Below are 12,112 nucleotides of genomic sequence, written 5' to 3'. Positions count from 1 at the left end.
TACTATAGGCAGCTTTATCGTCTGCCGAACCATGTGCCTCAATAAACTGCATTCTGTAGTCCATAGACTGACCGCCTCAAGTGTATGTTGGCGATGGGTACACTTTAGCGGCAGCTATGCTGAATATTAAGCCAAGATGAAGTGAATGAGCAGAGTACAATAGAACAGTTATCCATATATTTGTTACTGTACAGGAAATCATAGCTAGCTTGGAAGATACTTTCCTTCCACTTATACGCTTTTTGTGTCTATGCAATCACTGTCCAAAGCTCAACTTGTTGTCTTTGCAGCTGAAGACTCTGTAAACCAATGCTTACCCACAAAGTAGTTCATCATGTTGGGAGCATGGTGTGGAGAGGGAGCCAACCTCAGCAACTCTTCTCCACGGGGAACGGTTGGGTAATTGATGGCCTGGACATAGATGTTGTAGTCATTCAGAAGAGTGTCACAGATTCTGTTGTTCACTGCGGCATTGCCAACCTGGTGTAGAGAACAGAATAAGAGCGAAGGATCAGTTTCCTACTCCGCCTTCCAGAACCGTAGGGATAAAGGTTAGCGGTGTGGGTGCTGGTGAAGACTGCTGGTAACTATAGGTCCTGATCATTTCAACACCCAACAATATATAGTTTTGTACACCATGGTTGTGACATTTTTAAAGCAATATTCTTTTTTTCCCCCCTTCGCTATAATCATATACCAAAAAGTCTGCTTTGTGTGTTGGAAAAGTAAATGGCTGTAGACTTAGATGACATTTCACGAGTTTAGTCATTGAGGGAATTGTACAATCACCTTCCTACATCATAACAATTACAATGCCTCCGTTGTAACTAACATATTCTCATGTGTTATCTTCTGTCGAGTGCATTGTAAGGAGAGGAGAGTGAGCACCGAATACACAGCTACTTCACAGGTTAGTCGGCCATCAACATTAACGTACTATATTGTGCTGTGGAATTATACAGCACTGTATAGAACACTCAGTAATGTACAGACGACCTGGAAACTAGGGGGAGATGCAGGTTATCATCACACTGAACAACAGCTAAGGAAGGAGTGAGACAGCTGTCAGCAGTAAACTTAGGACAACAGGCAATCGCTATCATGCGGGCTGTCACTTAGCCTCTTGGTGTAAGCCTGAGAGATTGTTGCTGTGGCTTTTATTTTTTAACAGTACACAATTTATTGTTAGCCAAGAACAAATAACTAGAATACCCACACTAATTAGTACAAAACTATTAAAACAATGGGAGTAGTCAGTAATAGTTGGTTCTGTTTGACTTTCCCAGCTGATTGCTGGGATTGTAAAGCAGTAAGAAAGGACATATATTTAACCAGTATTTCTGGAGTCACGACAGCTCCCCAGAAAAAATACCTCTGAATTTATCCAGGTTGTGCACTGATGAGCTCCAACAAGGGTTAAACAGTCTGTTGGTGTGAAGTCTGCCTCATCAATGGTCTCTGCAGTGTTCTGATTACCCATTGGATAAAGCATTTGACTCAAATGACTGCCACATAAATGGCATAAGTAGTGACCTCCAGAAGTATGTTCTCTGATTAGGAGTGGGTTATTTGCATACTGTCCCTACTGAGTATCTTTAAACTCTCCCTTACTCTGTTTGCTGACTGTAGAATTCTAAATCTAGTAGAGTTTGTCTTATTAGTTGGATTAATCTGATTGGATGGGTATAGTCACCAGATAAGATCACATTTCATGCATGGCCGGAACCTGTACAGATATGTTCATTGCCCCTGGTGCTTTGTCAGCAGGGAAACATCTCGGCATATCTTGTGGGACTGCCCCATTGCACAGGCACTGTTGAATGTCCTGGAACAGAGACAGTGTGTCCATGATTTGCCTTTCATACCATTCGGTATTTTATGGATTATTTTGTGAGACTCACATTTATGGGGCAGTCCAGGAGGCCTAGCGCTTTATGAACTGTTTTAAAGACGCTTTATGGCTTGCCAGGAATTGTCTCATTTTGAAAAGGGAGAAGATGACTATCCCGGACTGTCACAGGCTGATCCACAGCCTGCTAGGAGACTATAACGTCATGGACAGTCAACTTTAAATTTCAGTGTACAAATAAGCTATCAGGTATTTGTGTGCTACATGAAAAAACAGTCAGTATTTAACTTATGTGCAAAACAGAAAACTAATTTGCACCCCTTGTATTGTAACATGGTTTTGTCCAGGAGACTTAAATAAGAAGTTTCTTAAGTTAAGATCCTTAATGAATCAGGCCCTAGACTTTTCCCCTTCCCCTATGTGTCTGTTTTCAATAAAGCTTTGGGCCTGTGACTCTCCCTCCCTTACCCCCACTACCCCATTCCCCCATCTCACGTTGATGTTTTGTTGAATGTCTTTTATGCACCCTTCCCTTATATCTGTCTATCCATAAAGCTTCGGGCCTCCAGAATCCTACAACCCCCGCCTATCTCTCCCTCACATCCATTGCTTTTTTAAACTGTTGTTTTGTTAAAGTGATGAACGTATAGTGCAGTACTTAATGTAACGTGTAGGATGTCATATCTTGTGTCTTGTTTTGTACTATAAAGTATGTCTGATTATGTTTCATGGTGTATTGTGCTTTCAGCTGCGCTGCAAAACGGTGCACTTGAATGTAATGTCTTATGTCGTTTTTTTTTGTAAAACCCCAAACATTTCCCTTAAAGCTGAAGCTGTTATACATTTTTTTGCCTTGGTTGTCTGTGGGAGGGCTGCTCACCCGTATGGGGATGATGTGGCTGGGGCAGTTGATGACAGGCAGCCCAGCATCCATCAGGAGTTGGCGCATGTGCTTGACGTTCCGCTGATGAGCGCGGCGGAGAGCTTGTCCCTCCTCGCTCTTTAGGACACGCACGGACTCCAGAGCTCCCGCCAGCAGCATCGGGGGCAGGGAGGTGGTGAAAATGAATCCAGCAGCGTAAGATCGCACGGTGTCTATGAGAGAGGCCGTGCTGGCCACGTAACCACCGACACAGCCAAATGCCTTCCCTGGTGAAGCAGAGAACAGAAGATTAGTGGCACAGCAATGTAAGGTGATTCTTGTAACGGAGCATCGCTTCCTCAATGGCTTTAGAGCCAGTTTATATCTAATATGTAGAAGGTTTGTGATACCCAGGATATGAGAATGTTGAAAAATACTTTTCATGATGGAAGCAACCTGTATTTGAACTGGTTTTCCATTAGTAATTCACCTTGCTCAGCGGGCTCCCAGAATTATTATTCCTTGTGTTACAGCTGATTTGTAAAGAGCTTCTGGTATCTCCTAAAAACATGCACAGTCTGCACTGGGGTGTCAGATAAGTATCAAGGGCGTGATACATGTCCGTCTTACCTGCCACACCCAGAAGCTTTGTACAAGTCAGCCAATCCACTGCACTGTAAACTTTGCTGGCTGTGCCCTTTATCCACTTTATACAGAGACCAATAACCATCTAGACTTAAAACTTAGCTGTTGATCACCGTTATTGTTTGGTCAATTTTGAATCAATAAACACCTCCCAGACTCACTTATGTGCAACTTTGACCCAAAGTTTTTATAAATTTTTCATAAACCAACCTCACTAGATTATAAAATCATGTTTATGGTGTATTTTACCTCCTTAATATATGTCATACTTGCCTACTCCCTGAAGAGGGGTGTGGTGGGATGGAGGAAGGGTGCTGGGCATGGTGAATACTGTCATTCTTCCCCCGCCCCCAATTGGTATTTTGACATGAGGGGAGGGGCATAAATGATGCAATTCGCCATTAATCGCGTCATTGAGGCCCATCAGGGACAGGATGCGGATACTTGCCTGCTCTCCCGGGAGACATACCCGGAATTCGGGAGTCTCCCAGACATTCCGGAAGAGTAGACAAATATGATATATGCTAGGTATATATTGGAACTATGATATATGCAATCAGTGGGTGCTCCCTTAGTAGCAATTTACGGTATTCTAAGCAAGGAAAGAGCTCCGATCAAGGAGAGGCACTCCTAAATGTGTAGCTCCTTTCCTTGTTTTTGAATGGCCATAGCTTCTACGCAACAGTGAAAGTCTTTTATGTAACAATAAGACTCCTTCATAGTCTGCATGATGTCACTGTATTCATCACTTACCCAGTGTTCCGGAGATAATGTCCATCTTGTCCATGACCCCATCTCTCTCTCCCACTCCGGCGCCTCGCACCCCGTACAACCCCACTGCATGAACTTCATCCACAAATGTCAGGGCCCCGTACTTGTGTGCCACGTCACACATCTCCTCCAAGGGGCAGATTGCACCTGAAATGATGAGACACACAGGAGTACAACACTATAGAAGGATATAGCAAGCATATTCATGATTCATTAACTTGTAGGGACAACTGCCAAGTAAGGTTTACGTTTAGCAAATGTGCAAATAGTTCTTTTATCTGCACATAGAGTCGACCAAGTTATTTTACCTCCTGATCTGCAAGGTTATTAAAAAGAGTTGGTCTGGTGTGAAGTGGGGGTTTATACTGTGGTAGCCATACCACCACTTGCCCTACTGCCTTCATTGTAATACTATCAAATTCCATTCACTTAAATTGAGAAAATGTTATCCAGTTTAGGCATGTTTACTTTAGAAAAGAGGTGTCTAAGGGGAGATATGATTTCTATGTACAAATACATTAAGGGTCAATACAGAGAACTTTCATGGGAACTTTGTACCCCAAGTACTATACACCGGACACGCGATCACCCCCTAAGGTTAGAGCAGAGGAAATTTCACAACCAGCAAAGGAAGGGGTTCTTTACAGTAAGGGCAGTCAAGATATGGAATTCACTGCCAAGGAAGGTTGTGATGGCAGATTCAATAGATATGTTTAAGAAAGGGTTAGACAAATGTTTAGCGGAAAAGTGTATCCAGGGTTACAACTGTTAATTAAAATGAAGGAGTAAGTGGATCCAGGGAGAAATAGGACTGCAATATTGGGTCTGGATGGATTTTTCCAGATTGAAACAGATTGGCGGTTGCTTAATTTGGATCAATTTCAAATATAAGTGAGGGATCGCAGGAGATCCAAAATAGGTTGAACTTAATTGGACTGGTGTCTTTTTTCAACCTCATCAACTTTGTATGTTACATTTTCCATACCACCACTTATAAATGTCTACTTCGACCACTGGTTTGAAAGCATTTGAGGCTCTTTGGAGGCATTTATACTTCAAATGTTAAATAACAGCACATAAAAGCAGCATGTTTTTTGTTTTTTTTCAATGGCCCTGAAGAAAGAATTGGTGGAAACAAGCTCACAGCCAATAATGTGTTTTATTTAGCTGTTTAGGAGATGTGAAAAAATTTACCATTGTCAGAAAAATGTATTGGGGTTATATTTATGAAACCTTCTAAAAACGAGAAATGGAGGAGTTGCAGCCAATCATATTTTAGATATCATTCTTAGGATGTACTAGATAATCGATCGCTAGAATCTGATTGGTTGCGATGCTCAACGCCTCCAATTTGACTTTTTAGAAGGTTTGATAGATCCACTCTTTGGTGTGAGAAAATAATTAGCGTTATTGTATTTTGTGTTTCAGGCTGCCTAAAAGACACCCAGAAACAAAGCAGTGCAGAGCCATTATTCCAGCTTTTATACAATGCTTATTAGCTTGGTATAATAGATGTATTTGCTGTGGAATTGGAACTTGGAGTCCTGAGTCATCACTCTATAGACAGCAGGGGCGGATCTAGATAATTGGTGTACCGGGGACGATTTAGGGGGGGACGATTTAGGCCCCGCCCCCTTTCTGCCTTCTGATGCTGCCGACGGCTGCACACTATGTGCAGGTCCGTTCTGCAGTGATAGTGTGCTGCCCGAATGCTCTGATTGTGTTTAAAACCTCCACATAGTGTGCAGCCGTCGGCAGCAAGCCCCTGGTAGGGGGGGGGGGGGGGGGCGATCGCCCCCCCCCGGATCCGCCACTGATAGACAGGTTGTGGCTGCAAACCACAGCAAAATAAACATTGTAAATCTTGGTATAGGAAATATATGGGCTTTACTGAGCAGATCAATGATAATGACATAAAGCACAGATAATAAGGACTGTGGGCCTGATTCACTAAGGCATGCAAAACGAACGTAATGTGCGTTTTAAAAATAACGTGCATGAAACGGGTATACCCACGTCTGTATTCAATGTATAGTGATGAATACGGGTGTAGGTCTGCTCTGCTCTACTAGACCGGACACTACAGGATACGTCCAATACAGAGGTGGAATATAACTCACAAAAGAACACACAGAAAAATAAAACTATTCAATGAATGTCACGTTAATAATATAGTTATTAATGACAAAACATTATAAAAAAAAAAAAAAATTATTTCCTTCCCCCAAAACAAACATTTATTAGGATGTAATTAATGTCTCCTGTACATAAAATTTTTTTTTTTTGCAGTTGTTCCTGATTGCAAACACATGTCCTAGCATGCACACACAGCCGTCATCACTAGTAAGCGGTACTTACACCAGACCTTTAGCTGGAGCAAGAGATATGGCTGATAAGTAGGTAGCTTAGAGATGCCCCGAACTCGTATTGGACGCTGCTGCGTATGCGAGCTTGGCACGCCGCCCTTACTGTACATTGACTTCGGGCATGCTCCCCTTCCCCACCCTGTTCCCTCCCTGAAATGGTAATCGCTCTTTAATGAACCAGCCCCAGTGTGTGCCATTGACTACAGAATGCAACCCCAAGTAGAGTCCACATTTTAACATACTGCATTGTTTATACAAAGTTAAATATTTACAGTAACAAAGAACTCTCTGAGAACTTACCATCCATAGAGTGGACGGTCTCAAATGCAACAATCTTGGGTGTCTTAGGGTCTGATGTGCGGAGCAGTTCTTCCAGATGGGCAGGGTCATTATGGCGGAAGACGTATTTTGTGACTCCGCTGTTTCGGATACCCTGGATCATAGAAGCATGATTTCCAGCATCAGAGTAAATCTCGCAGCCTGGAAGCAATGACATGTCAATATATGACTACTGTATAGTTCAATAACAGGCAGAGTGTGGTCTGTACAGACAGACAGCAGACAAATGTCACCTTCTACGGATTACATGTCAACAAAATATCTATAGTGGCTCTTCTCCAACTCTAGACCGACATGAAGACAGATATTGGTGCGGCCAATAATTTGTGGAAAAGGGGAGACTTTATAAGACGAGGGAATGTTATTGCTGCATTTGAATTATTAAGGTCATACGTTTTGCATTAATGGTTGTAGCTAGCTGCATACCATGGTGACAATTGATATATGCATATATCTGATGAAGGGATTAAGTAATGCGGTCAGTCTCCTCCATCATTCATGAACTGTGACACTCTTAATCGGTGGTAAAATGTCTGCAGATCGGATTAATTTTTTAACCTACCTGGCAGCATCTTTGCCAGCGTGAACAGCGTGGAGTCATTTGCGACAAAGCAGGAAGAGAAGAGAAGAGCTGCGTCCTTGTGATGCAGATCTGCTAATTCACACTCCAGGTCCACGTGGAATTGGCTGGTGCCCGATATGTTCCTTGTTCCTCCAGCCCCAGCTCCAAGCTCCTGAAGAGTCTTCCTGATGGGAAAACGCTAATAAATACCGGAAGGAAGAGCAGGGGGATAGCATCGGGTCTGTGTGTCTCCAGCAGGGGGCTAGCATCGGGCCTGTGTGTCTCCAGCAGGGGGATAGCATCGGGCCTGTGTGTCTCCAGCAGGGGGATAGCATCGGGCCTGTGTGTCTCCAGCAGGGGGATAGCATCGGGCCTGTGTGTCTCCAGCAGGGGGATAGCATCGGGCCTGTGTGTCTCCAGCAGGGGGATAGCATCGGGCCTGTGTGTCTCCAGCAGGGGGATAGCATCGGGCCTGTGTGTCTCCAGCAGGGGGATAGCATCGGGCCTGTGTGTCTCTAGCAGGGGGATGGCATCGGGCCTGTGGGTCTCCAGCAGGGGGATGGCACCGGGCCTGTGGGTCTCCAGCAGGGGGATGGCACCGGGCCTGTGTGTCTCCAGCAGGGGGATGGCACCGGGCCTGTGTGTCTCCAGCAGAGGGCTGGCACTGGGCCTGTGTGTGTCTCCAGCAGAGGGCTGGCACCGGGCCTGTGTGTGTCTCCAGCAGAGGGCTGGCACCGGGCCTGTGTGTGTCTCCAGCAGGGGGCTGGCACTGGGCCTGTGTGTCTCCTCTTCTACAACAGCGGCAGTCACTAGATCTACTAACCTAGACGATGTATACCATGAAGCGGACTATTATGGCTAAAGGGTACTTAAAGTTTTATAGTCATCTAGACGCAGTGGATGCAGCTAATTGTGGATAAAGAATGTATATTGGATGGTGTCTCCATTGTGTATAGGTAGTTAGGTACAAATGCAATTTAAAGTGCCAAGAACAAAGTGTTGGTTAAAATAAAGTGTCTGTATAATTTAATGAGTTCCTAGTAAGTGGTTATTCCTGGACCTTTGTTATGTTTTATTATGATTGGAAAAGGGACCTCAAGGGGCAAGTACCATGTTACGATGGCATGTTAACGTCTGAGTGTTTGTACTTACGAAATGGCTTGCAGAACCCTAGGGTGCTGGCTCATGCCCAGGTAATCATTGCTGCACCAAACGGACACTTCCTTCTTATTGCCCCGGAGGTCAGAGAAATCATCAGCGAACGGGTAGGCTTCAGCCTTGCGGTTCACGGTCTTGAACAGCCTGTACGTGTGGTCCTGTTTCTTCTCCTCAATCCTTCGGCTGAAGAACTCATCGTAGCCAAAGGCAGCTCCACCTGATGAGAGAATGTGAAGTGTCAATCATAAGGACACAGACTACTGGGTGGTAACAGCAACATATTATATTAATCATATAAAGCTCTTTATTCCACTTTACCCTACTCCCACCTATACTACTACTACCCACCAGTGGTCGAAGTGGCGGTATGGGGAATGGAATGTGATATTTTTACGATGAAGGTAGTAGGAGAAGTGGCGGTATGGCATAACACTGTATACACCCCCCTTTGACCACCGCTACCCACACTAAAGCACCCTCACAACTGTCCCAATCTCCACTCTGTGAGCCACCTTGTTCCTCTTCTTCCACTTAAAAATGTAAGCAGCAGCAGGGTCCTACCCTTTGTTTCCATGTCTGCGTTTATATTGTCTACCTTGTAAGTCTGTTTTATGAAAGCCCTTACAAGTCAACGATAACAGTTATGACTCATTAGGAATTAAAAGAGTGTACCTGTCATGTTTTCTTTAATCAGATGAGTTGGAATTAGAGGAGCCCCAGTTCCAAGGTTCACTTTTTTAGGCGAAGAACCAAAGAACTTCTTCTTCAGACTTGACTGGACATCAAACAGCAGAGAACTAAGAGCATCTGGAAAACAGATAAATGTGACATCATTGGCAAAGAGCACCAGTGGGCTTGAGTTTTTCTCCCAAGAATAATCAGATTTGTCCATTGCTTCAGTGTCTAAGATCCAAATGCACTTTAAAGTCTGCCCATGCCCAAAGTTACTATTTTGCTGTCAGTGCTTTACTAGAGGCTCACCTGATTTGCAAAGCAGTTAAGAGTTTAGTCTACAGGGCTACATTGCTACTGTGCAGAGGCACGACAATACAGCCTTTCATTATTAAGATTTAATATTGTTTTAAACCTTTGTAACATTATAGTATTTAGATTCTGGTGTGAGCTGGAAACTACAACACATTTTAGAGCCATAGAGTAATATCAACTATGTCATACATTAGCTATGATTTAAATGACCCTAAACCTAAAATACAAGTTAACCCAATATGAAAAATAATCTAATAACTTGTTCACAGATATACATGTAAAATGTACAATTCCTTTACAGAACTTGAAATGTTTGACCTTTAAATTTGCTATTCAACTGGGTGCAAACTCAATTCAGGCTGCCTATAGTAATAGTCATTTATAAATCAGAAAAAATGTAGACCCGCACTCTCTCTTTATGTGTGACTTGTCCTCCTAGTGCCGGCCTGGCCAACCTACAAGCCCCAGCATGCTTTGCCAGTAGATAGCTAGCCCAGAGCTGGCAGGGCATGCTGGCACTTGTAGTTTCACAATACCTGGAGAACCACAGATTGGCCAGGCCTGTGATAGTACATTATAAGGTGCTACCTACTTGCTGATCCTTAGAAATGCCTTGAGATAGACTAATACAGGAATCCTTTATTCATTTCAACTCAGAGTTTTTTTTCCTAAGATATTGCTAAGTTTAGCTTAATATTTGTGTTAAATTAATCATGAGTGTGAAGGAACATTGTGTCACTATGTGTGTGTTTTTTTTTTACATTGGCTAGATATGCAGAAAAGTTCAAGTACTTTTGCGGGTAGAAAAAAACTGCACCTTGCCATAAAGCAGGGAACGTCCTTTGTATATCCACCCCTTGCACTCCTCATTCCTATTTATATAATGTCATCCCAAATTATAAAATCTTGTATTTGCAGGAGAGTACAAAAGTAGAAGCACTCATTCTCCTAATCCGTACTCAGCAAGGAACGCCCCCCTATGCATCTAACTCCTCCATCTGATGCAAAAAATCTATGCATTTCCCTGTAAAACTGGTTACTTTCAAAGTTAGACACATGACGTCACAAAAGAGCATTAGCGCTGTGCTAAATGAATCTTTCTACTATGCATTTGTGAATTTTACAAGTAGCTTTGTTTTTTATTAACCCTTTAAACTATTTACTTTCATTGTCCCATTCCCCCTATATAGATTTGCCTGATAAAAAATGATTGTATTCTGACTTCACATTAGACATGGTTACGTGTCAGCAATTGAATTATTTTGGACAGTAAAGTCTATGGTTGTAGGATTCTGCACCTGGGATAACTAGCTTTTTTCTGGTATTCAATTATACATGAGAACCGTAAGCGTGCCATGGGTCCTGCGGGTTTGGAATGGTGCTATTCCATCACTTCTAGCGATTGTACATAAGTCAGATTTAGTTTTAGGGTAGGTCTTCATAGGGCCATCTTTTCCATTGGGCACGATGGGCAGGTGCCCGGGGGCCCCACGGGCAAGGGGGCCTCCATAGGCAGGGCTCTTAATTAGAATAAATAATCCTGCAAAAGAAAAAACCTGCAAAAAAAAAACCTTCAAGGGTCACTGAGCAAGTACATCTATATCTCTATAACTATATCTGTATCTCTATACACCTATATCTATATATATATCTATATATGTAGGGGCCCTGGTGCACTGCTTTGCCCAGGGGCCCATAATGTTGTTAAGATAGCCCTGGGTCTTCACTCTTCGTTCAACTTATTGTCCTGCGAGTTTTGTTCAGTAACAATTTATAAAGCTTGTACCTGTTTTGAAAGCTTTTAGATCCTCCTGCACTTCAGAACCAGCTTTCTGGACTATAACGCTATTTTCTTTCTCCATCTCGCTCTCGATAAAAGGGCACACGGCGTTGGCAGTGGCGGCTTGTGGGGCTGCCTGAGCCAAGGTACGCCTGTTGGAGGCTCCGGAAGAGACTGAAACAGTAAAAGTTGGATTATGTCATCGATGGTGAAACAGAATTTGAAGGTACCCTGTGAGTTATGATAAGTCTGAACAATAGGAGCACTTCACTCTTCCATCGGTTAATTCCTACTAGGGCAAGTTATCGACATACTTACCTCCAGTAGATGGTGTGGTGTCCTTGACCCTCTGCTGGGTACCTGCAGAAGTAGCCACAGTACGAGCCACCATGACTGGGCAGCGCTCGGCACTGCGCAGGACCATGGGGCGAGCTACCCGCAGGAACACAGTAGGGTCCCGGTTGTAGAAGGGACAGAGTTTGATGAAAGAAGCCATGTTCACACGTTAGGGTGTCTGCAAGAAGGAGGGTTTAAGGAGATCAGTGAAAACTGTGTACAATTAGATACTGACAAATTAAACCCCAAATATATAAAAGAAATGTCTGATAACTCGTGTATTTTCTTCTCCTCTCAGCATTTTATCAAATTAATAGCAGCTCTGGTGATTGCAAGCCATCAGTTGCTTCCATGTGTAACATGGCTCCTTGTGTAATACAGTTGTTAAGTAAACTTGTGTAATAGTTTTGTGATGAGTTGAAATGATGTCCATTGAGAAAACACATGCAGTAGTTGA

At 43.3% G+C, this 12,112-nt stretch overlaps 1 protein-coding gene across 1 annotated transcript; it reads right to left on the bottom strand.

Moving 5' to 3' along the window:
• Positions 1 to 255: 255 nt before the first annotated feature.
• LOC142135420 (5-aminolevulinate synthase, erythroid-specific, mitochondrial-like) lies at positions 256 to 11,873 on the bottom strand. Its single transcript, XM_075194605.1, has 9 exons — positions 11,638 to 11,873; positions 11,326 to 11,493; positions 9,225 to 9,359; positions 8,547 to 8,769; positions 7,395 to 7,579; positions 6,794 to 6,973; positions 4,110 to 4,274; positions 2,730 to 2,998; positions 256 to 480 (listed from the first exon to the last, which is right to left on the bottom strand). The coding sequence occupies exons 1-9, from the start codon at positions 11,813 to 11,815 to the stop codon at positions 271 to 273; spliced, it is 1,713 nt and encodes a 570-aa protein (XP_075050706.1). The 5' UTR covers positions 11,816 to 11,873; the 3' UTR covers positions 256 to 270.
• Positions 11,874 to 12,112: the final 239 nt, after the last annotated feature.

The sequence above is a fragment of the Mixophyes fleayi genome, unplaced genomic scaffold (assembly GCF_038048845.1).
Source record: "Mixophyes fleayi isolate aMixFle1 unplaced genomic scaffold, aMixFle1.hap1 Scaffold_68, whole genome shotgun sequence".
Lineage (NCBI taxonomy): Eukaryota > Metazoa > Chordata > Amphibia > Anura > Limnodynastidae > Mixophyes > Mixophyes fleayi.
The sequence above is the reverse complement of the archived record's forward strand: the minus strand, read 5'-3'. Positions and strand labels throughout refer to the sequence as shown.

Bases quoted from the DNA above. Each gene is read 5' to 3' on its own strand.
- LOC142135420 (XM_075194605.1), bottom strand. From the start codon at position 11,815: ATGGCTTCTTTCATCAAACTCTGTCCCTTCTACAACCGGGACCCTACT. The intron at 9,360-11,325 runs GTACAAGCTTTA...TCTGTTTTCCAG, and splicing joins TCTAAAAGCTTTCAAAACAG to ATGCTCTTAGTTCTCTGCTG. The intron at 6,974-7,394 runs GTAGGTTAAAAA...CATTGCTTCCAG, and splicing joins GCTGGCAAAGATGCTGCCAG to GCTGCGAGATTTACTCTGAT.